We start from the raw sequence: 23,610 nt of genomic DNA on the forward strand, positions 1-23,610 counted from the left end.
TATATGCAATGAAAGAAATGACAGGAATAAATAATAAACAAACTAATAAATTAAATTAAGAAAAGCAACAAAGGAAGTTGACTGTTAACATGGTCACCACTGGGACCGAACAATCCTTATTTTCATCATTGCAACCACATTTCTAACTTACAGAACTTAGTCAAAACCGCAGCAAACTAAACATAATAAGTTATTCAGCAGCTATAATTCAAGACTATATTTTGCAGTTCTTATGATAAATGAAAACAGTTGTAACTTGAAAAATTGTATAAAACGATTGGAAATAGTACAAAAAATAAATAAAACAAATAAAAAACGAAAAAAAACGTAAAAAGCGATTAAAAAACATATTTAACCATCCCAAATCCTGCGACATGCATCACTCAGCAACGGCTTCAATTCGTATGGTTCTGCTGGGGAACTACTCTTTTTTGTGGCAACCTAAAGTAGTGTCTAATGCTGATTGTTCATCTGCCAATCTGGGGATGGTGATGATGAGGGGGCATGATGAGCATCTTCATGCGGTCCCTCCTGTGAGTAGCCGAGTTTAATTACAAATGAAAAGGTGAAACAAAACTCATCAACAAGTCAGTGAAAAAGACTACATTCATGACGTTTCACAGCGAAAACAGCCCTATTTAGGGCATAATGAGCTGGGACAACGACCGGAGAGAGAAGGATTCGGCAGAGGTCTTTCCTTATCCTCCAGCTGAATGTTGAAGGGCTCACGCCCAGCAAGCTTGACATGGTCGAGCGGCTGCCCTTGAGTACAATGCAACCACTGTCTTCCTCCAGGAAACCCACTGCACATCAGTGGAAAGCTAGCAATCAACAACTTTTCGTTAGCCAGATACATTCTTAGCAGGAAACATGGCCTTGCATCTTTTGTCAGAAGTGACCTGTTTTGGAAAACATCAGATTCCTCTCCCGAGAATTTTGAGATAGAGTGGCACTGCATCAATGTAGAGGGGCACAACATCGTTAACATCTATAAACCCCCTCCCTCGCAAATCTCTGTTACATCACTACTTGTGTTCTTTTCCCCTTGCATCTATGCTGGAGATTTCAACTGTCAGCATACTGACTGGGGGTACAATTACATCAGTGCGGATGGAGAATGCTTAGAAACATGGGTGGTAACAACGACCTGATCTTCCTACTAGATCCCAAAGGCTCACCAACTTTCCTATCAAGGCGATGGAACACTGGTACCAATCCATATTTAGCATTCGTGAGAACCAATAATAACTGCCAACTCCCTGACAGACAAGTACTAGGAAAGTTCCCACGGTCACAACACCGACCCTCTCTTATAACCTCCACTCGCCATGTTACACCAATAACGAGCAAGCCAGTAAAGTGATGGAACTTTTGCAAGGCTGACTGGAAGCACTACGGCACAATTACCAACCAGTTTGCTAAGGAGCTTCCTCCCCCAGATGCTACTAAAGCGGACAAAGCCTAACAGGACTTCTGCAACCTAACCATCTACGCTGTAAAGAAGTGCATTCTTCGTGACTGCAAAAAACTTTACATACCGTGCTGGGATAAAGAATGTGAAACACTTTTTCACACCACACAAGCCTTGGGAAGGGAAGATGGGAAGAAACGATCCAAAACATCGACTTCACCCACTCAAGCCATAAAGCATGGTCCACGATTAACAGGCTAACTGGCAGGTCCAGACAAGGAGAACACCCCATTGCAGCTAACTCTATTGTATCACAACTTGTGAATAATGGAGTATACCCCTTAGGAGATAAAAGCATGGCTCGTCAAGTGGCTAAGGAAGTGTCAGAACTGTGGAAGATTCCAACACCACTTGAGCAAAATATATCCAGAGACTTCACCCTTGAAGAATTCCAGCATGCTCTAAATCTCCTAAAGCCAGGCAAAGCACCGGGCCCAGACCATATTATATGCCCATAGTTCATCCTCCACGCCGGCAATTCACTGAAATCTTGGCTGCACGCTTTCCTCTCCTCCTGCCTGCACCACCTAAAAATATCCAAAACCTGGAGACGAGCTGACGTCATAGCCATACCAAAGCCCAACAAGCCCCTGAATGACACTAAGAGCTACCCTCTTATCTCACTCCTATGCATCCCCTATAAAATCCTTGAGCGGCTCATCCACACTTGAGTCAATCCAATCATCAACCCACTTATACCACCAGAGCAAGCAGGTTTTTGCCATGGCCAATCAACTGTAGAACAGGTCACTCGCATGAGCCAAGACATAGAAGATTGTTTTGAGGAAAAGAAAAAGGCAGGTGGCGTGTTCATTGATTTCACTGCAGCATATGACACAGTGTGGCGCCGCGGCCTCGCCTACAAACTTCTTCACCTCCTTCCCGACCGGCACATGGTCAGAATGATTAAAATGGAGCTTGTCTACAACCACAGTTTCACCTTCACCACCGGATACGGATGAAGAAGCAGGCCAAGACGCCTCAAGAATGGTGTTCCTCAGGGATCCGTCCTGGCTCCACTCCTTTTTAGTGTTTACACCCATGACCTTCCACCAACAACCTCTAAGCTGTATGCCTATGCTGACGACCTGGCTATGGTCCATAACGCTTCGGAATGGTCTCCACTGAAAAGGACCCTAACTCAAGATATGGCTAAGATGTCAGACTACCTCCGCAAGTGGAGACTCAAGCTCAGTAAATTTAAAACGGTGTCGACCGCTTTCCATCTAAACAACAAGGAAGCAAAGCGTGAGCTGAACGTCAATATGGATGGAAACATCCTGCCTTTTAACCTCACACCAGTCTACATCGGTGTTAGTTTGGACAGGACTCTCACATACCGACACCATTTGGAATCACTCCGCAAGAAAGTAACGTCACATGTTGCCCTTATACGTTGACCTTAGTCCCCGACGCTGTACCCATGCCACCAGGAAAGGATGTCAGCCGACCTGGCTGGTAGTTGGTACGGCTGAATCGCCTCCGCACTAGTGTTGGACCTTTTGCATCCTTGATGCACAAATGAGGCCTATCAACATCTGTGGCATGCAAATGTGGTGCTGAGGAACAGACAGCAGATCACATCCTCTATCACTGCCCGACGTTTACTCTACCGGCAATTGGTCTGTCAACCCTGAAGGACTCTACAATCAAGTGGTTATTCGAAGAATGCCCAGACATTTGACCCCAATGAAACGCAGTCTAAAAACCAACCTCTCATACGAAAGAAGAAGATCTGCCAACCCGAACATTGCAACAATGTAACATACTCTAAAGCAATTCCAGTACACAGCAAATGTATTATTCAGTTTACTTATCCCATTGTCCTTTTAAAAGGACATCGTTGTGAATGACTCAGTGGTCAGTATTGCATCATTCTATTTCGATTGAATCATTTTGGACTTGCTAGTAGTTGTTTAGGGTCTGTTTTGGAAGGTGCTGATAAATATTTGAGAACAGTGTGCTTTTTCTGGATTTTGTGAAAGTTTGAAGATTTCTGAAAAATCAGAAGAGCCAGAAGTAGTGAAATGAGGAGGAACATGTAAGTTTTATTGCCTAATTAGTAATAGATATGAATTATGTCTGTTCATACTTTTACACCCTATAATGCTGTGCTTTCTACTTCACTCTAATTTGTGTAAGGTTTGCTTGTTTTGTTTGTTTATTTTGCGTTATATTTATCGTTGCCTTTTAAAAGGACCCCGGCCACATGACCATTTTTTTGGCTGTTTTACTGACAATGAAGAAAAGTGAAAATAAAAAACACACTATTTTAAAGTAACTGCTCGCACATCATTGGCCAATCTTTAAAATAGTGTTTGTTTTTTATTTTTTATTGCCTTCAATCGCACTGCAGTATTAGTCTGGGAGCCTACGACAGAAGATTTCACCCCATAAGGTACAAAAGGTTTGACCCCTTGAAGTTACTGGGGTCAACCATGTCACTCACAAAAAGTATGGAAGATTGACCGCGCCGGGTGGATCTGGTCCCTAGAGCCCCCTAAAAAGCCCAAAAAGAGGGTTAATTTCACCCCATAAGGTACATGGACCAAACTTGGTGAATACGAAGTTTTATGTCAGGACATCACAAAAATATCAAATCTAACAATATTTTCGAGTGGAAAGGTGATGTAAGACCCCCCCGAAAGTGACCCCCCGGGGGGTTAATTTCACCCCATAAGGTACATGGACCAAAGTTGGTCAAAACGAAGTCTTATGTCTGGACATCACAAAAGTATCAAATCTAACAATATTTTCGGGTGGAAAGGTGATGTAAGATGACTTCAAAGTGACTTCCCATAATGTGACCCCCTCGGAAGGTGTATTTCACCCCATAAAGTACATGGACCAAACTTGGTCAAAACGAAGTCTTATGTCAGGACATCACAAAAATATCAAATCTAACAATAGTTTTGGGTGGAAAGATGATGTAAGACTCCCCCAAAGTGACTCCCCAGGGGTTAATTGCACCCCATAAGGTAGGCTACATAGACTAAAGTAGGTTAAATCGAAGTCTTATTTCACGGCATAACAAAAATATCAAATCTAACAATATTTTCGGGTGGAAAGGTGATGTAAGATGTTATCAAAGTAACCCCCAGAGGGTTTATTTCATCATAGAGTACATGGACCAAACGTGGTCAAAACGAAGTCTTATAGGACACCACAAAATATCAAATCTAACAATACTCTCAGTTGGGAAGATGATAAAAGACCTACCCAAAAGTGAATCTCCTCCTATAGTTTAATTTACTTCATCCCTTACTCGAACCAATCTTGGTGTAACGGAAGTGCTATGCCACGTATGCCAGGACAGTACCAATGGATTAAATCTAAAAATATTTTTATATAGGTTTTGGTGAAATACATTCACAAGCTGTCCCATGATGCATGAAATGGAACTTTAGCCTACTTTACAAAAAGTTTTTGTATAAATCATATTCAGTCAATCGAAAAAAGGCAACAGGATATGACAATACATGGCTTTGTAACACCAAAAACAGAAAGTACATGAGAAGCATATAGGTTACAGTCATGGGCGCCGATCGCTCTCTAAGATTGGTGGGGACATTTACTAGGAAAGAAAGGGCAGACGAGCGAAGCGAGCTGAAAGATTGGGGTCTGTTCAACAAACAAACAAATAGGCCTACAGTAGATAGGCTACAAGTCTAATGCAATGTATTTTAATTGTCAGTGTCAGCATCGGACAGCAGAAGTCCAAACACTGCAACTCGGCAACAAGTCTCCGGCGAATTAAAAACGAAGTCCTTGGTTGATCCTTGGCTTGTAATGAAGGTTGATCGAATTCAAAACTTTATTGTGCACATAGCAGACCATTGCATGATTTGGCCGTTTTTGTGTCATGGTAGATCGTAACAAAGTTTTGATACGTCGCAAAGTTGAAAATGAGCGTTCAGCTGAACACGAGCGGGCTGGTGATATGAGCAAAAGTTCCACTTGCGGAAACATTTGCCGAACAGCGGATAGTATCTTCTTGAATATCATTCGAAAATCTTGTGCAAGGGACTCTGTATTAAAGAACTGAAGATAATCGTCTACCAAATGTGATTGTAGCTTTCCACTAAAGAGTGATTCTTGTAGAATTTTGTAGTGCTCAAGATCGGTCGACTTGAAATAGTCAGCAAGATTTTGCTGCGAGCTGTCAATGACTGCAAAATACTCTGACCGATCGATCTTGAAGTTTAGGAGGTTGACCATGGCCATGTCCATACTGAAGACGATTTGGAACGTGACAAGTCTTTTAAAAATTGGGTAGGGTAAGAGTTTTTTCAATTGAAAAAAATCTGCCTGCCAGCCTTCCAAATGCTGATTTTCCTATATACAATTTTTTGCCAAACCGGTAAAGACGTTTCAGCAGCTCTTAACCTCAATGTAATAATAACTGAAAAAATAGCTTTTTTCTTATGCAAAAGTAACACAAGCTACACTTACTGCACTACATGCTTGTACGACTCTTTCAAAGTAATTCTAAAACTATGCACTGTGTGGCCCTGGCGTAACCAAATTAAATACCTATTAAAAACCTATACAAATTAAAAACCTATATAAAAATATTTTTAGATTTAATCCATTGGTACTGTCCTGGCATAGCACTTCCGTTACACCAAGATTGGTTCGAGTAAGGGATGAAGTAAATTAAATTATAAGAGGAGATTCACTTTTGGGTAGGTCTTTTATCATCTTCCCAACTGAGTGTATTGTTAGATTTGATATTTTGTGGTGTCCTATAAGACTTCGTTTTGACCACGTTTGATCCATGTACTCTATGATGAAATAAACCCTCTTAGGGTTACTTTGATGACATCTTACATCACCTTTCCACCCGAAAATATTGTTACATTTGATATTTTTGTTATGCCGTGAAATAAGACTTCGATTTAACCTACTTTAGTCCATGTAGCCTACCTTATGGGGTGCAATTAATCCCCTGGGGAGTCACTTTGGGGGAGTCTTACATCATTTTTCCACCCAAAACTATTGTTAGATTTGATATTTTTGTGATGTCCTGACATAAGACTTCGTTTTGACCAAGTTTGGTCCATGTACTTTATGGGGTGAAATACACCTTCCGAGGGGGTCACATTAAGAGAAGTCACTTTGAAGTCATCTTACATCACCTTTCCACCCGAAAATATTGTTAGATTTGATATTTTTGTGATGTCCTAACATAAGACTTCATTTTGACCAAGTTTGGTCCATGTACTTTATGGGGTGAAATAAACCTTCCGAGGGGGTCACATTAAGGGAAGTCACTTTGAAGGCATCTTACATCACCTTTCCACCCGAAAATATTGTTAGATTTGATATTTTTGTGATGTCCTGACAAAAGACTTCATTTTGACCATGTTTGGTCCATGTACTTTATGGGGTGAAATAAACCTTCCGAGGGGGTCACATTAAGGGAAGTCACTTTGAAGGCATCTTACATCACCTTTCCACCCGAAAATATTGTTAGATTTGATATTTTTGTGATGTCCTGACATAAGACTTCGTTTTGACCAACTTTGGTCCATGTACCTTATGGGGTGAAATTAACCCCCCGGGGGGTCACTTTCGGGGGGGTCTTACATCACCTTTCCACTCGAAAATATTGTTAGATTTGATATTTTTGTGATGTCCTGACATAGAACTTTGTTTTCACCAAGTTTGGTCCATGTACCTTATGGAGTGAAATTAACCCCCTTTTTGGGCTTTTTAGGGGGCTCTAGGGACCAGATCCACCCGGCGCGGTCAATCTTCCATACTTTTTGTGAGTGACATGGTTGACCCCAGTAACTTCAAGGAGTCAAACCTTTTGTACCTTATGGGGTGAAATCTTCTGTCGTAGGCTCCCAGACTATATATAACCTTGTGAAATTTTATTTTGTATGTTATTCGCTCTGAGGATGCGCATTGTCATGGTGCGCGAAACGTAAGTGAAGCAATAAATCATCCTGTTTATTGTTGCTTTTACTTTCAATCTCATCAGATGAACATTGTAACTAGTGCTAGAAACGACAAAAGAGGAGCGTTACAAAACAAACACAAACCCCCCAAAAGAAATCTTGCAAATCAAGAACTTGGGAGGCTATGGAAATATCTTCAAAAGAGTACCTAGGCATTCCGAAGCGTTCATACGTACACTGAGATTGGAGTCCAGTGGAGTGTTTTCAGTTGTTCAGTTGACGATCTCATTCAATGCATTGTAGAGCAGTCCATACTGTATGCCAGGCAATCAGGATACCATACTTTTACCATCACCGTTGGTGAGCTCAGGGTCGTGCTGGCTGTAGTGCTTTTGAGTGGCTACACCAGACTACCTCGGCGTGATATGTATTGGGAGAATGCAACTGATTGACGCAGTACACTGATGCTATTTCCCAGAACCGCTGCAGAGAGTGCCTGCGATACCTGCATCTAGCAGACACTGAAAAACTTGATGGGATCGCTATGCTAAAGTAAAAGGCCATTATTTACAAATGTCAAGAAAAAATTGTTACTTTATTTTCCTGTTGAAAAATAATCGATGTTAGAATATTTTAGGCGACACGGTTTGCAGCAGCATATCCTTGGAAAACCAATAAGATTTGGCTACAAAATCTAGAGCCTCCATGTACTAGTTCAGGATATCTGATTCAAGCCGAGCCTTCCCAAGACGCCAATACTAGAGATCTATCCCTGGGCTTGGAATGTGAGGTTTTGTTGCGGTCTACCTAATTTCGGACCTTCTCACCGAAGGCTAGTTTGTTTTCTGACAGCCTTTTTACTTCATTGCCATTGCTTGACTATCTGTCTAAAAAAATATTGGTGGAACAGGAACATTCGGAGTAACCGTATTGACAAAGCGACACTGACTGATCTAATAGAGTTAAAAAAAATGCCACGTGGGTCATATTCTTATGCATCCGATCCATCAGGAATTTTGCTTGTGAGGTGGCACGATATAGTGTCACAACAGTATAGTTGCACTTGCATCCAACTGCATAGGTGTTGCTCCGCTTTGTATAGCACAGCGATGAAGCCAAAGTGTAAAAAATAAGATAGATATTCCTTAACCTTATCTGATTCAGATGTACAATAAATACATGGACGGAGTCGATTGCCTTGGTCAAAACATCGCCAAACTTCGACATGGGATCTGCATAAAAAAATGGTGGTGGCCACTGTTTTTGTGGTTACTCAATGTGTCAGTGCAAAACGCGTGGCAAGTGTACCATGGAATTAGTGCAGAGCAAGAGCTTGAAAAACTGGAGTTACTGCACTTTACACGCAGCATTTCTCTCTATTACAGGGGTCGGCAACCTACGGCCCGCGGGCCGGATCCGGCCCGCCAAGCAAAATTATCCGGCTCGCAGCATTTTTGCAAATTGTAGTTGGCGGGCCAAAACGAACATCCCATTATTTTATGCTGCCATTTGGTTTTACATAACAGAATTAAGATTACTAAATGTTATGTAAAACTTTCGCAATTTTTACTTTTCCATATTTATCCGTAACGCTCACTTGTAATCACGTAGCCTGTGTACTTATGCCGCAACAATGCTTAGTTAGGGCATTGTCGCCATTTTGAATTTCCTTGATATTCTTTCTCTGCGAACTGCATTTTAGAGAGAGCGACGTTGCAGGCCTGACAGATAGTTTGATAGATTTGAAGTTTTAAGAATTAGTTTGTTTGAAGGTTGATAATTTAGAAATATGTGTAGCTTAGGAAGCAGGAATTGGCCTTTTTAGTGACAGCCGGTCCAGACTTTTAAATTACTTTATTTTTTAGAGTTATAATTTACTCCCAGTTCCATTTTTCCGTTTTTTTCAACAAGTGATTCTTGTCTTTGAAGAATTTGCTGCTTGTTAGAATCCACCAAGCATAGGAAATTATCACAAAGCGCCTTTGTACCCGCGACCTATCGATCACGGGTCGCTTTGTTATAGTAAACTAGGTTTGGGGCAAAATTTAGCTTAAGCTTGCAGAAGGTAGCATCAAGGTACTTGGCAGTTTCACCTTGAAGTCCGGTTATATTAGCCTATTTACTGCATGCTAGTTGCAGGCTACATGAGTTGCGTTAGTAATAGTCAATTAACCGTATATTTAACGGCAAGTTGAGAACACAACTTACTGATGACCACTTGCAAGATGTTATGATTCTTGCCTCATCCAACCTATCACCTGACCTTCAGAAACTTTCTAGCAGGAAACAACATCAAATATCACATTAATGTTGTGCTGTCAATAAATAAAGTACTTGGTGTTTTTCGTTACCAATTGTTACTAATTTTCTTTATATTAATCTATATAAGCCTATAGTAGCTAAATATGGAGATACTCTGATAAGAACGCCAATTTTAACAATATTATGAAAAGTAAAGAAAACGGAAGTGCAAATGGAAAACTTGTACGGCCCGTTGACATCTGCGCAGTTTTGTTTTGGCCCGCGACTGAAGAAAGGTTGCCGACCCCTGCTCTATTATCTAGATTTCCATTCGTTTAAAAAAAGGAGAAGTGTTGTGGTGAGATGAAAGGTTCCACCAGAAATCCGTTCATGATGAGTGGAATCATCTGGTAATATCCTGCAAGGCTCAACAAGTGAGCTGTGAAGTCTGTAGTGGGAAAGTACAGCGGAAGTGTAGAAAGTGTGACATTGGTTTACATATTGATTGCTTTGTAACTTTATCACAGCAAATAAAAGTATACTGTGCTACCAGCACAAGCACATCATTGTTATTACACAGTACCGGTGTTGATTTGCATTATATGATGCTTGCTAATTTTAAGGAATATTCCTTAGCTTGTCATATGGTGGTTTCAATGGACAAACTGATCGAGAAGATGAGATGTTACTGTTAGTGGCGTATAGCGGACCATAATTTTTCCACCACTCATCGCGTGAAGTAGGAGCCAGCTAATAGAATTCGAGCCAGAGGTTTCAAAAAAGACTCCGCTGCCCACAAGCTACGGCATGAATATAATATGTTTATACAATAATTTTGAATCGTCCTTCAAGAAAGATCTGACAAATTTCTACTGAAACAAACACCTGCTTCTGTTAAGATATGTTAAGATATCGCAAGTGGCTGGTGTTCTTTTAAAAAGCAAACAAAAAAATACATCAGAAAAGCAAAAATTACCAAATTTTTTGATATACTTGAAAAGTTTATGACCATACAACTTTGTGGCTGAAATATCACCTAAAAAGTGCAATCTGAACCTGTGGTTGCCTTTAATGTGTTATACAATAGCCTAGAGTTTTAAAAGAGTTTTTTCATCAAGCTGAAGTCTGAAAATGTAACTAACGTAAACATTCCCAACAGTGCAAAACCCATGTGAAGTGTTTAGCATGAATCCGAGCCACCTGACGTCAAAGCAAAGCAGGAGAGTCCAAAGTCCGCCCCGCTATATGTTTTTGTATATCCAGCGCTTGTGGCTTTACAATGTGTTATTTTTGGTTCGCAAACGCCCAGAAATCACACCAATTTAACTCGGTCTGCTACTGTTGGAAGAATCCGTTTCAGAGAATGCGATTCAGAGAAATCTCTATTCAGAGAATTGTAAAGTCACAGCGGCATATGTATATTGAAAGGAATTAGCTTACAATAGAGAAATGAATGATCACCCAATTTAAAAGTTAGTTTTAACAATCTTGCTTTCTGTTGCCTAACATTAAGATTAAGGTGTATTTATAGCCTACCTGATAATAGCATACGATACGGTATTGTACTGTCATAAAGAAAATGCTCGTAATTATGCAAACAAGTAACTTTTGTGTAAAATTTTACCTAAAAAATGAAAATAAGGCAATAGTACATTTTAAACTCATGCAGATACATGGGCATAGCAGTGTTCCACCTTAGTCCAAATAGTCCATGTAGGACTTCCTATGTGGTATCAGCCATAATTTCCAAATGGACGCATGAAATGTTATTTTTTGTTTGTTTTGTTATTGACATCGATTGAATCATGTCCGGCATTTTTGTATTGACTTGTTAAACTAGGGATTGGAATTTTCTAATAGAAAGTTTGAACACCCTTGAGGTAGAAGATGACCAGTGACATACGCCAGGAATATTAAATCCCCGTAAACCCGTTATCTTCAAAATTAAATTTTTAATTTTTTACATGGACGAGGTAACGTTTGCTTGTCATGATGGAAGACAATTTACAGTAGGCCTACTTACGTTTTTTTTTCAAACCAAGGTTAAGACGCATTTTTGTGGAGATGCAATACAACAAAAAATCGTTTGTGATGCCACAAGAAAAATGGCACAAAGAAATAGCTTGGTTTGACAATATCAAGTCAAGTTTAACCATCCCATGACAATTATCTGCTGATGCCACTAAGAATAATACCAAGCTAACTAAAATGTGTACGAATTTTCAAATGTAACTTACTGTATATTCAGTCTTCGAAATTAGCATATTTTTACTTCGGCAAAAACGTTGCCGAGGCCAAACGGCAAAAGTTGAAATTGCCTCGGCAATTGCTGTGAACGTTTATTACGAAACAATTGTAGGCTACCACAACATGTAAAATGAGAAGCGAAAAATATAATAGAGTAGTCCAGTAGTTCTCAAACTGTGCGTCGCGACGCCCTGGTGCGTCGTTTCAATTTTCCAAGGGCGTCGCAAAAGAGTTTCGTTTCGTAGCTGAATTCAGTTTATCTTATAAAGATGAGGTTAATCCTTTGATTAGTAGTTTCAGTTGTCATCAAAGTTGTTAACTTCATTAAAACACGCCCACTGAAGTCAAGAGTTTTCAAAAAACTTTGTGGAGAAATGAATGCAGCGCATCGGAGTTTGCTCTTTTAATTTTCATCTAAGTGGTTTTCGCTTAGAAAATTCTTTGAACGCTTCTACGAATTGGTGGATGGACTTCAGGCTTTTTTGCAGCAAGAAAATAATCCACTTGCAGATTGTTTAGCTCAGAACAATTTCTTATTGAAATTGGCTTACTTTACTTGTGTGATATCTTCGGCAAACTGAACATTTCTATGCAAGGGCCGAATAAAAATGACATTTCAGATAAACTTGCAGCATTCGTTAAAAAGCTGCTATTGTGGAAGGAAGATATAGCAAACCTGTCTGGAAGCTCTCGATACTTCACTTTCTTGTCCAATTTGCTTGAAAAGAAAAGTATGACGCTGCCTTCAAATTTGTGAAGCATATAGCCTATTTGGGCAACATTTGTCCAAGCTCGAGTCGAAATTTGCAAAATACTTCCCGAAAAATTTAACAAACTACAAATGGATTCGTGATCCTTTCGTCCAACCTACTCCACTGTCTTTTACTGCACAAGAAAAAGAAGCCTACATTGACCTTTCTTGTGACAATTTCCTGAAAAGGATGTTTAATTCAGGAAATCCGGCAAATTTCTGGATTTCAATAAATGGCGATTATCCAGCTTTGGTGAAGAAAGCACTACGAATTATTATCCCATATGTCACGTCATATTTATGTGAAGCAGGATTTTCTGCCTTGGCGGTAATAAAAAGCAAGTATCAATCACCAACAAACACTGAAAGAAAAATGCGGGTGGCAATTTCAAAAATTCTCCCAAGATTTAATGAACTTTGTAAAAACAAACAAGCCCACACGCCACATTAAATAATATGCATTGCTTTTTGTTGTTGTATCAACAAACAAAACTTTAATAATAAGTTTCCTCGTTAACTTTTATTTGCTGGTGCGTCGCAAGTCCAGAAAACTTTTTCAGAGGCGTCGCAACAAAAAAAAGTTTGAGAACCACTGGAGTAGTCTATCAAGACCGCATTGTTTGATTTGTTGTGATGTAATAATACCAATAGTAGCGATAAAGCGAGCAACGCGATACCCACGCTGTTACGATAATTCATGTTAAATAACTCACGGGGGGGGGGGGGGGGAAGTATGTTAATTTTGGGTTGATTCAACGTTTGAGTCAGCACAAATCGATTTAATTTTCCCGACCGGTTGTATTGCGTAACAACAACGCCCAATAAGAAATGACGACATCATTTTTTAAGACGCAAAACTGCCCGTTCATGAACGCGCGATGTCATGATCGGAAGCATTACTTTTCTTTACTGCCGGAAGTACTATTTATCCAATTTTGTACTACTTTTTTAACTGCGCCCCGTAGCTTTTCTAATTCCGATTTGTTTCCGTCATAAAATTCTTTACAAATTTTGCAAAATACTACACTAACTTTTCCTTCTGTCCCCTCTGTTTCATAACCTATAGCAGATAAAGAAAGAATAACTTATTGCGTAACAATTAAGCCAGTATTTATAAGGTTGCAAACTTTTTTTATAGTTCACATGAGCATTGTCAGCGCATAAAATTGCACCTGTTGTTGTTACGCAACCAGACATTTATCACAAACCGCAATTAACAAAGCTCTCTCTAAAGGTTAACGCGTTAACCTATTACTTACATGTATTCGACGTCTGTTGATGTTGTGAAAGCGGCGAGATCGTTTCTGATACAGCTGGACGAGATAACGGAAGGCGAAGCGCGATAAGGAGTAAATGCTTACAATAATTTGACGTCTACTGGCGTTGAATCAATGCAAATAGGGTGATATTTCTATAAGCGCCGGCGAAGTAGAAAGTAACCCAAATAAAAACATTAAGCAATAGTAAGATTGAATCAACCTCCTAGTCTGGTGTGGTCTGAGAAAATTAGGGTTATTTTTGTAATCTTGTGGTCCTTACAAGCGCTCGTGCGGCCTCGGCATTTTTATTGCCGAGGCTAATGTGCCATTCATGCATCTGCCTCGGCAATCACCTCGGCAATTGCCGATTGCCGAGGCTAATTTCGAAGACTGTATATTAATTAAATGGTTCGGTGATGAATTGCAGCCAACCTTTCAACGTTGTTTTGAGAAATCATTTAGGAACGACTTCCTCATCCAAAAATTTACATGATCTTGAGAACTAAGCAGTTTTAAAAATAAAAATGATTTTCTCTTACGTGGTTGTGAAAAGGCAGTTGTTTATGCAAGTTATTGTGAGTGAAAAAGTTATGCCTTTATGGTTTGTATTTCTTGGGATTGCATAATGCACATTGTAGGACTGTAGGTCATTATTCGAAACGTTTATTTTGTCATAACAATCAGCTTAAACGTGTAATTTTTGATTATTTTTACGGTTAAGGTTTAACACTGACAATTCTTTGAAAGCAAATGCATATTAATTAGTACAACTGAGGCTGTTTCTAGAGTATTTGCAATATCAGGCTTTAAAACTCATGTTTTTGTCCGGCAGCCATCGTGGCCTACCGAAAGCTCCTTCTCGGCGGCCAAATCTGCGTGCTTGGAGGCCAAAATAATGATAACACAAGTAAATAGAATTAAGCTTGCAACAATGCCAAAATGATCACTTAGTGTTATTGAAGTCTGGGCGTCCTGCTATTGAATCGTTGTACCACGCAATAACTTCTTTATCGGGATTGTAATCCACTATTGTGGGACCATCTAACGACACTAAATTGTTTCAACTGCATACCGATACCGCATTTCATAAAACCTGACCATTTATACCGTTATGATGTCACCATTTAGTGTGTGAACTGTGAAGTCACTAACCCACAGCGGAAACATTTCTCAACCCTGAAGACACGTGTTTTCCCCTCGCATGTCAACTAACCTTCCCAGACAACAAAATCCGTCATTTTTACATTGATTCTACGTTTGCAGTGGTTAAATCAGGGTAAATATGACGAATTTTGTTGTCTGCAGGTAATTCTCCTTTTTAACAACGATTCAATGTCCGACAACATTGAATCAACATAAAAACGACAATATTGCCAGCCAATGTAAATTAACACTTCGGATGAACACTTTGTTAAAATAAACGTCGGGAATTACAAACAAGACTTATAGCTGGTGATTGCAGCTGGATATTTTCCATACAATAGCAAATGTTTCCGCACGATCCACGATCCTTCTATTGCAAAATTAAATAATTAGCTGAAGAAACCGGCGCGGCGGCCAAATTGGCCGACTAAGAAGGTAGCACCGGCGGTCATTCAAGCACTACTTAGCGGCCATGCCTGCGATGGCGTCGGCTACTTTAAGGCTTGAATATGACTAGTTTTATTTGTGTCGTGTTGTTGTAGACGCCACTCAAAAGAAAACTTCTACTAGTTCACGTGGAGTTTCTGCTGACTTACCTCTTGATGGAGATAGAGTGCCCGTTGCCGTGTTGCCGAAAGTGATCACAAGTTTACCTCCGAAACTTTCTGGTGGGTTTGAGGCTAACAAAGTTTTTATGAAAAGCACTGGTTTGTATCTTGGGATGTTCGCTTGAGCAATGCATTTCAAGACTGCTCTTCATTCAGTGGTACCTCAGGGATGGATTAATTCACAGACGACAATAAGAAAAGGAAACTTCATTCACACTTCACTGTCAATCTCGTCAACCGGCTTTTCGTCAGTGATTCAAAGTTTCTACAAGTATGCAAAACTGCATGGAATAATTTATCAGAGGCTTTGTCAGTCTGATGATAAAGATTGAAAGCAACCAAACTGTACTTACCTTTATTGACTATGCTTGACTTTTTTGTTTGGCGTTGAGTTCTTTCAACGACAGAAATCTGTTACAGATTACTTAAAAATCTTTATTGTCTTCACACGCAGGCTTCGTGCCTATTTGAACACAGTTGGAAACGTTCTTGTAATTCAGTTTCGTCTCAAATTTCTGTTGGTCTCTACTGTAGCATCCCACTCGGTGGATAGCTGAGTTTTTCAGCTAACCTACCAGTCTAGCCTGACTCTCACCACAAGTATAAACTACAGTCGGCATTATGTTGTAATATGAAAGAGAGTAGTTAACAAGTGGCAAACAGCATAATTTTAACAGTAACTGACCAATAGGAAGCAATTTAAACTAAAGTTTGCTTACCACCACCGCGCGACCAGACACCACACTAAAAAGAGAGAACGACACCAACCACGAAGTGGTGCGCATAACTGTCACATCGGTTTGGGTAAAAATAATTGTAAATAGAAAAGAGGCAAAACATAAATGAATATAAATCGTCCTCAACATACTTCCCACAAAAACGTAAGTTGCTGACAGACGTTTTTTAACTAAGGGCGATGCCACACAAACAATGTAAATCACACTGGCACATAAATCGACAAGATTGTACAAATGTACAATACATGCAAGCAAAAACACATAAATTACCGGCCGTGCATTAATATCAAAGTCAAATCACGAAATCGAGCACAAATGAAAGAGGCGTTGACTAGCCAAAACGGCAAACTTTGAAACTATGTAAGCTTGAAGTAGCTAAACATTTAATGAGAGACTTAAAGTGCCTCTGACAGGTAAATAAATTCGCTAAATTTACCTAAGATACCAAAAAGATAACACTAACAAACTTCCCTGACCAGCAAATCGTAAAAAAATATCAACAGGCTACTAAGTTACACGTTTGCAAACTTTCGTTGACATCAGCGAATCTGGCACTCATTCAATTGCGAAAATAAAAACGGCAACACCGCTGTGACGTCACAGTAAGCGGGAAGGATACATTTTTTCTCTGTGATGACTTGGTAAAGTATGGTGCGGCTACTGCAAAACGTGAATGTGTGGGGCTCTGTTGGTCTAAAAAAGCATGTGCAAATTAAGAATTACCGAAATGAAAAAGTGAACTTATTATTACTATCAGGTTTCGATCAAATAGGTTGAGTTTACTTTTATCAAACAGCATCTCAACTCAATTGAAATTGCAGTTTCATAAGGCTACAATTTTCACACTTTTTTATTTGTCCTAATCTGGCTATAGCCATTTGCAGTGTAACAACAGTATCTCACAAACAGTACCTTTAATTTATGGTTGAGGCAATGCCTACAAAATGCTGTTTATGTGACATTGTCAGTGACAAACACCGTGTGCTTTCTTTTCCCACAAAACAAGGTACTGAGAAGAAAATGATCAAAGTTTTCTTCAAATGTTCGAAAATGGGATGGGCCATACAAAACTAGTCGTATATGTTCACTTCACTGAAGATGATTTTGTTAATACCACTCAAGTAAAAATGCCTACAGGCATGTGTGAGAGTGTATGCTACAAGGTGATGCTCTCGGAAGCAACAATCGGATTGTGATGCCGTCATGCATTGTTTGGCGAATCCGAAACAATTTTCATGATCCAGATGGCAGTTACACAAGATTTCAATGGCCAACTGAAGGCACACTATGAGAGAGAAAGAGAACTTTTATTTATTTTTGAATAGTGATGATGAATTAAATATGAATAATGATCGTACGATTTCTTCATTTTTCACTTCAAGTATATTTTAGGTTTTGTAGGAAGGTGTCCAGTACAGTTTTATTAAACTGCAAAAGACAATAAATCTTCTAAAAAAGCAACCGCTTGTACCAACTCCGACCAAACTGTGATCCACCAATTACATCTACGAACCGTTTGTTTCATCCGTTGCTAACGACGTCCACTTAGGATGACGTAATACCACCAAAGTCGTCCCAGAGCAGTGAAGTATGGAGTTTCACCTGTGGTGGCGCTGCGGAGCAGTCGTTTGATTAAATTACGCCCTAACCAGTCGAGCTACGAGGTTAAGATTAAAAAGTTCGCTAAGTGTAATTCTGCGCTAGGAAATGCTATAAAAAGTTACTATACTTGGATCCAACCTGTCAGGGGCACTTTAAACACAAGTATGCTTCAAGTCTAAGCAATGCTCAAACTTAGTTGACGTCACAAAGGAAAAGTTGAAAATGCACAAATATACTAAACAGAAAATCATGCACATGTAGTGAGGTTTATTGTTCGTCACTGAAACCCTCTAACAAACAAAGTTTACGAATATCGCTTTATGAGGGTTGAGTGAGCCATTCGAACCCTCACTCTTCTAACCAAATTGTTACTATCAGGCATTACGGCCTCGACCACACCCTTGGCCGATTCGTTCATGAATAAGACAAGATCACCAGGGCGCAAATTACGAGATGTACTAAACCATTTCTGGCGTGGCTGCAGCAGTGGCAAATAGTCCTGTAACCAACAATCCCAAAATGTATCTGCTAAGTATTTTGTCTTTTTCCACGATTTGCGATACGCATCGGTCTTCAATCTTCATGAACACACCTTGTGCAACTCCATCACCTAGCGATCCAGTAAGGATCATATTGGGAGTCAAGGCTGCTGAATCATCTGGGATCGCGGCAAGATTGGTAATTGGTCTGTCGTTCAAGATTCTCTCCACTTCTGTTACCAAGGTTAGCAAGTCCAATTCTTCCAACGTAGCTTCTCCGACAACCAAACGAAACATTTTTCGGACTATTTTAAAAAAGCTGTGTTGATCTTCCTTTCAGAATCCAGTAGGTTTTGCTTAACGTAGACAGCACATGAGCGGTGCCCAATGCCCATGTGTCCTTCTCGTCGATGACACATTAAGATTAAGAGAGCAGTAACTGGATGATTAATTGGCAGAGTAGGATGTTTTTCTTCGTCTGACTGGAGAGACCTTTGTACACGACCGCCAACGCGAAGCACCCCATTTACAAAATAAGGATTGAACAACTCAACAGTTCGCAGATTGGCACACTTCTTTGGTTGATATTCTTCTACCATACCAAACGGGACATCAAAACTTGGGTGATCGTCAAGCGTCTTCATCATGTCTCAAAAGGCTTCAACTTGAACAGCTTTGATGATCACAGATGTAGCTTCTGTTAGTTCATGCATGCTCAAGAGACCACACTTGGGAGCATCATGAGTTGATTTAGCTTTCCACAGCAGAAACTTCTTAAAACGCAATAACCAGGCACACGTGCGTCGAAGACGACTGAAGTCCGAATAGTACCGCAGCAATCGATGGATTGAGTCACTTGCAGGATCAGGCAGTTAAGTGGAACAAACTTTCACTTCTGGATCACATTGTTTGATATTGGTCACAAAATCTGGCTGTCCTGGCCAGTCGTTTTCACGCCCACATGAAAATTTGGGACCACAAAACCACAAGTCTGCTTTGGAGACCTTAGAAGGTGCCATGTCACGGGACGCTATATCAGCGGGGCTTTGGTCGGTGGTCACGTAATGCCATTGCTGCGCTGAAGTAAGGGTATGTAATGATTTCAAGCGACTGGTAGAATTACGCAAATATCTTAAAACATTAGCGGCATCAGTCCAAAACACAACACTACTCAATGGATACTCTAATTCACTGCAAATCATTTTACGGAGTTTAGCACCAAGAACAGCAGCAGTAAGCTCCAATTGGGGAACACTAACTGCTTTTAAGAGAGTTATCCTGGACTTCTCCATCACAAAGACACAGTCAATAAAATTGTCAGTATGAACAATGTGCAAATAAGCACAAGCACCATACCTGGTGGTAGTAGCATCAGTAAAGATATGTAACTCATAATAGTTTACAACAGTTTTTTTTTAAGGTTTGGTTTGGGTGACCGCTAAGTAGTTTTAAGAGACCGCAAGTGTTTCATTTAAATACCAAAAAATAGCCATATTTGCTTAAGACATAGCGAGAAACAACCATTACTTTTCTACTGTAGTTGCAAGTCCAAATTTTGGGAAACCGAAACCGCTGGAGAAATTTGGGAGACCGTTTCGGTCCCCCAAAACACCTTAAAAAAACACTGGTCTACAACACGGTGTTGAAGTTTAAAGCTCCTTGCAAGAGACACTGCCTCTAAAATAGGGAGTGCCTGCACCCATTTTTCCCAATTATCTTTTTTCCCCCCAGGCCCGGTAAAGGTTTATCCCACGCCAATTTCAACCGGCAGGCCTCTTGCAACAATTTCCTAGCAGGCAACATAAACGCTTGGAGAAACCCTAAATAATCATACGTCTGTGAAATCATTGATAGAAGCCCCTGTCGCGTACATAGTTTTTCTCTTATACTTACCTTCACCTTTAAATGATCACTTTCGGCATTCCAGTACACGCCCAAAGCTTTCTGGGTTGGAAGATCACGTTACTCCAAATCGAGTACGCCTGAAGCTTGGTCCTTTGATGGGATTGAGCTTAACACCTTCTTATTATTGCAAAGAAATTTTGTCAATTTAAAACCACCACTACTCAAAATCTCTGGCAATTCTTTCACTAGTTTCACTGCATCTTCTACAGTTGCACAAAATGTACACATGTCATCTACTTAGAAATTGTTCAAAACAGTCTTAACTGTCTCTTGCCCAGAGTTGGTGAGGTCTCTTCAGCTGTCCGTCGTAGGGCAAATGCAGCAACTGATGGCGATGAAGTAGCTCCGAACAGATGCACTCTCATCTGATAATCAGCTTGAGGTTGAGTCAGATCATAGTCTGGGAACCAAAGAAACCTCAAGGCATCACGGTCCTTTTCGTCTACTAAAACCTGGAAGAACTTCCCTTTGACATCTGCAACAGCAATGGGCTTCTGTCTGAAACGCATTAAAGCTCCTACAAGATTATTAGTTAAATCTGGGCCCTGAAGGCGCCAATCATTAATGGAAGAACCATTACACTTTGCACTACAATCAAACACCACGCGAAACTGTGAAATCACTGACATGCAGTGGTGCAGAACATAAGAGACTTTGCCTTCTGGAGGCGAATCATTCAACGGAACAAGCTCACAATACTCATTCTCAATCATTTCATTCATTTTTTTACAGTATTTCTGACACACTTCTGGGTCAGCCTCTAACTTTCTTTTTAAACCAGCTAAAGTTTCTCTGCCAACTCTGTTATTTTTTAGATCTACCATGTCCTTTTTCCATGGTAGCGCTACCTGATAGTGATCACCTACTTTCCCACGGACTCTTCCATCATCTTGACAGCATGTTTGTCGTCCCGTGAAGGACAAGCAATCTGGGGGAGGTCAAGGTCCTTGAAGTCCTGATCCAATATTTGCAGGACTTGTTGGCAAGACTCATCTAGCAGACTTAACTCACTAATGAAGTTAACACACACATGGTCAGAGTAACGACAGGGTGTCATGTTGTCAACTCCCCACAAAACCCAACCTAGGGCTGTATGAAAACCGAATGGCTGGTCAGTATCACCTTAGCGCAGTTCAGTGACACGAAATGCGTTCTGCACATCCTGACCAAGCAACAACTCGACCTCATTTATATCCATCTTTGGAAAATATAAATCTTCCAAGTGTGGAAACATTTTTGCAACTTCTTCGGTGGGAATACTAGACCTTACATTCATAATGGAATCTTGCCCTAACACCCTATTCGCTTGAAATACCTCTGACTCTTCAACACCTCTCATATGCAGGTTACTCATCTGCCACAAGCTTTTGACACAGCATTAGCTGTGCATATTTTCACCTTGGCCTTGGACAAAGGAGCAAAAAGCTTCTTAGCGAGGCAAGTTGCTTCCGACCCCTCATCCATATAGGTCCAGGTATGCACGGCCTTTGCTGGATCATGCAGCCACACTCTCACAGCAACCACCTTTTGCAATTTCCTTCCCAGTCGATTAACAGAACTTGGGCAAGAGTTACATGACACTAACACTTTATCACTAGTTTCAGGACAACTTTAAACTCCACTCACCTCCTTCTGACGTCTTGGAAAGTGTAATAAGCTATCGTGTTGCTTGCCACACTCTTGACATCTCTGTTTCGAATAACACTCGCCCACACGATGACCGGGCAACAAACAGTTGAAGCACAACTTTAGACCTTTAACAATATCGTTCGTTTCATTTACTGATTTCTGTTTGAAATCAGCACAGCTCAACAATTTATGTCTACCTTCATATATGCAACAATTTCCTTCTGCCTTTGACAAACCTGGGTGAACTTCTTTCACACACGTCCATTAAATTGACTACTGGGATGCTGATTTCTGGAGACCTTTGCTCTACCAGCCGGTTTGAGATCTAGCTGATACAGCTTTTCACCAAGAGCACACTCAGCATCCGCAGCAGCATCATCCATCAATTCCCTCAGCTGGCGAAAACAACCTCGCCCCCTCCTGTACAAGGGGACAAAATTCCTTTAGAGTTGTTCAGGCAAGCGATTGAACAATTTGTGAATTACCTCATGACTGTCCAAGTCAGTTAAACAGCCAAGACTGAGATAACTCTGTTCGCACTCAAACATTTTGTTTCTTAGACTATTCAAGGCTGACGAATCATATGCCTTGATGACAGGTCCGTTAAGCATCTCCTGACGCACCTGTGCTATCAAAAGGTCATGACTGCCAAACCTTTGGTCTAAGCGATTCCACGCTGTCTGGTAAGCCAGACTTCTATTCACATGACCACCGAGGCCGCGAATTGCCCTACCTGCCTCTCCAACACACAGAGATTGCAGGTACGACATGCATACATCGTCATCCTGGTAGACATTCTCGACAAACTTTGTGAACTTTCACTTAAACTCTAAGTACTCCATCACATTGCCACTGAACTACTCTAGCGTCACTGGAGGAGCAATACCAAGATGTGGAAGCCGCATGTAGGGAGCTGGGACACTATGTATAGGAATTGTCTCACTCTCAACTCTCCCTGGCGATTGTACTAGTGGATTGTGTCTACTATAGGAGTCTAACTAGTTCTTGGATCTGACAAATGCACTGTTGCTGCAGGTTCTTCATAACGATTCAGGACTGGCTGAGGACTACTCGTAACTTGAACAGAATTATTTTCTCTCCCTACATTTGAAAGTCTAGATTCACCTAACTCTTTCACTTCACTTAAGGTCACATTCAAACTATTCCAATATCTTTGAGGTCTAGCTTTACCCGAATCCGAAAAACATGTACCGGCATTAATTTTATCATACAAGAACTTTGCATTTGCCATCGCCAACTCACATCTCTCGATTAACTCATCAACCAACTCATCGGCATCTGGTTGGCTAATGGCAGTCCACAATCCACATCTCATGCTTAAATTCACGTAATCTTTTCTCCACACCTAAAAATCCTTTCCTCAGCAAGGACAATTCCTTGGATGAAGACACTTGTTTATTCACATTTACCACCCCAGAACCACTTTGCTCACTGAAACTTGAATGGCTGGCCACAGAACTTACACCGAGTGCAGCCCCACTGTCACTTTCAACAACCACATTGTTGCTACTATCAAATTGCTCCGACATGTTTTTACACTAATTGGCAACACGAAATCTAAGATTATAGTTATGCTAACTTTGGTGCATTCAACCAAGTTCGTTTAATTAA

General features: G+C 40.4%; 1 protein-coding gene across 1 annotated transcript in view; it reads left to right on the top strand.

Moving 5' to 3' along the window:
• The window catches only part of LOC145767190 (dynein axonemal assembly factor 8-like), a 164,841-nt gene that overhangs the window by 38,599 nt on the left and 102,632 nt on the right, over positions 1-23,610 (top strand). The window contains exon 8 of the mRNA XM_082578967.1: positions 15,561-15,686. Within this exon, the coding sequence (XP_082435093.1) occupies positions 15,561-15,686 (126 nt within the window). The remainder of the gene's footprint in view (positions 1-15,560; positions 15,687-23,610) is intronic.

Source organism: Aplidium turbinatum, chromosome 3, assembly GCF_918807975.1.
Source record: "Aplidium turbinatum chromosome 3, kaAplTurb1.1, whole genome shotgun sequence".
Lineage (NCBI taxonomy): Eukaryota > Metazoa > Chordata > Ascidiacea > Aplousobranchia > Polyclinidae > Aplidium > Aplidium turbinatum.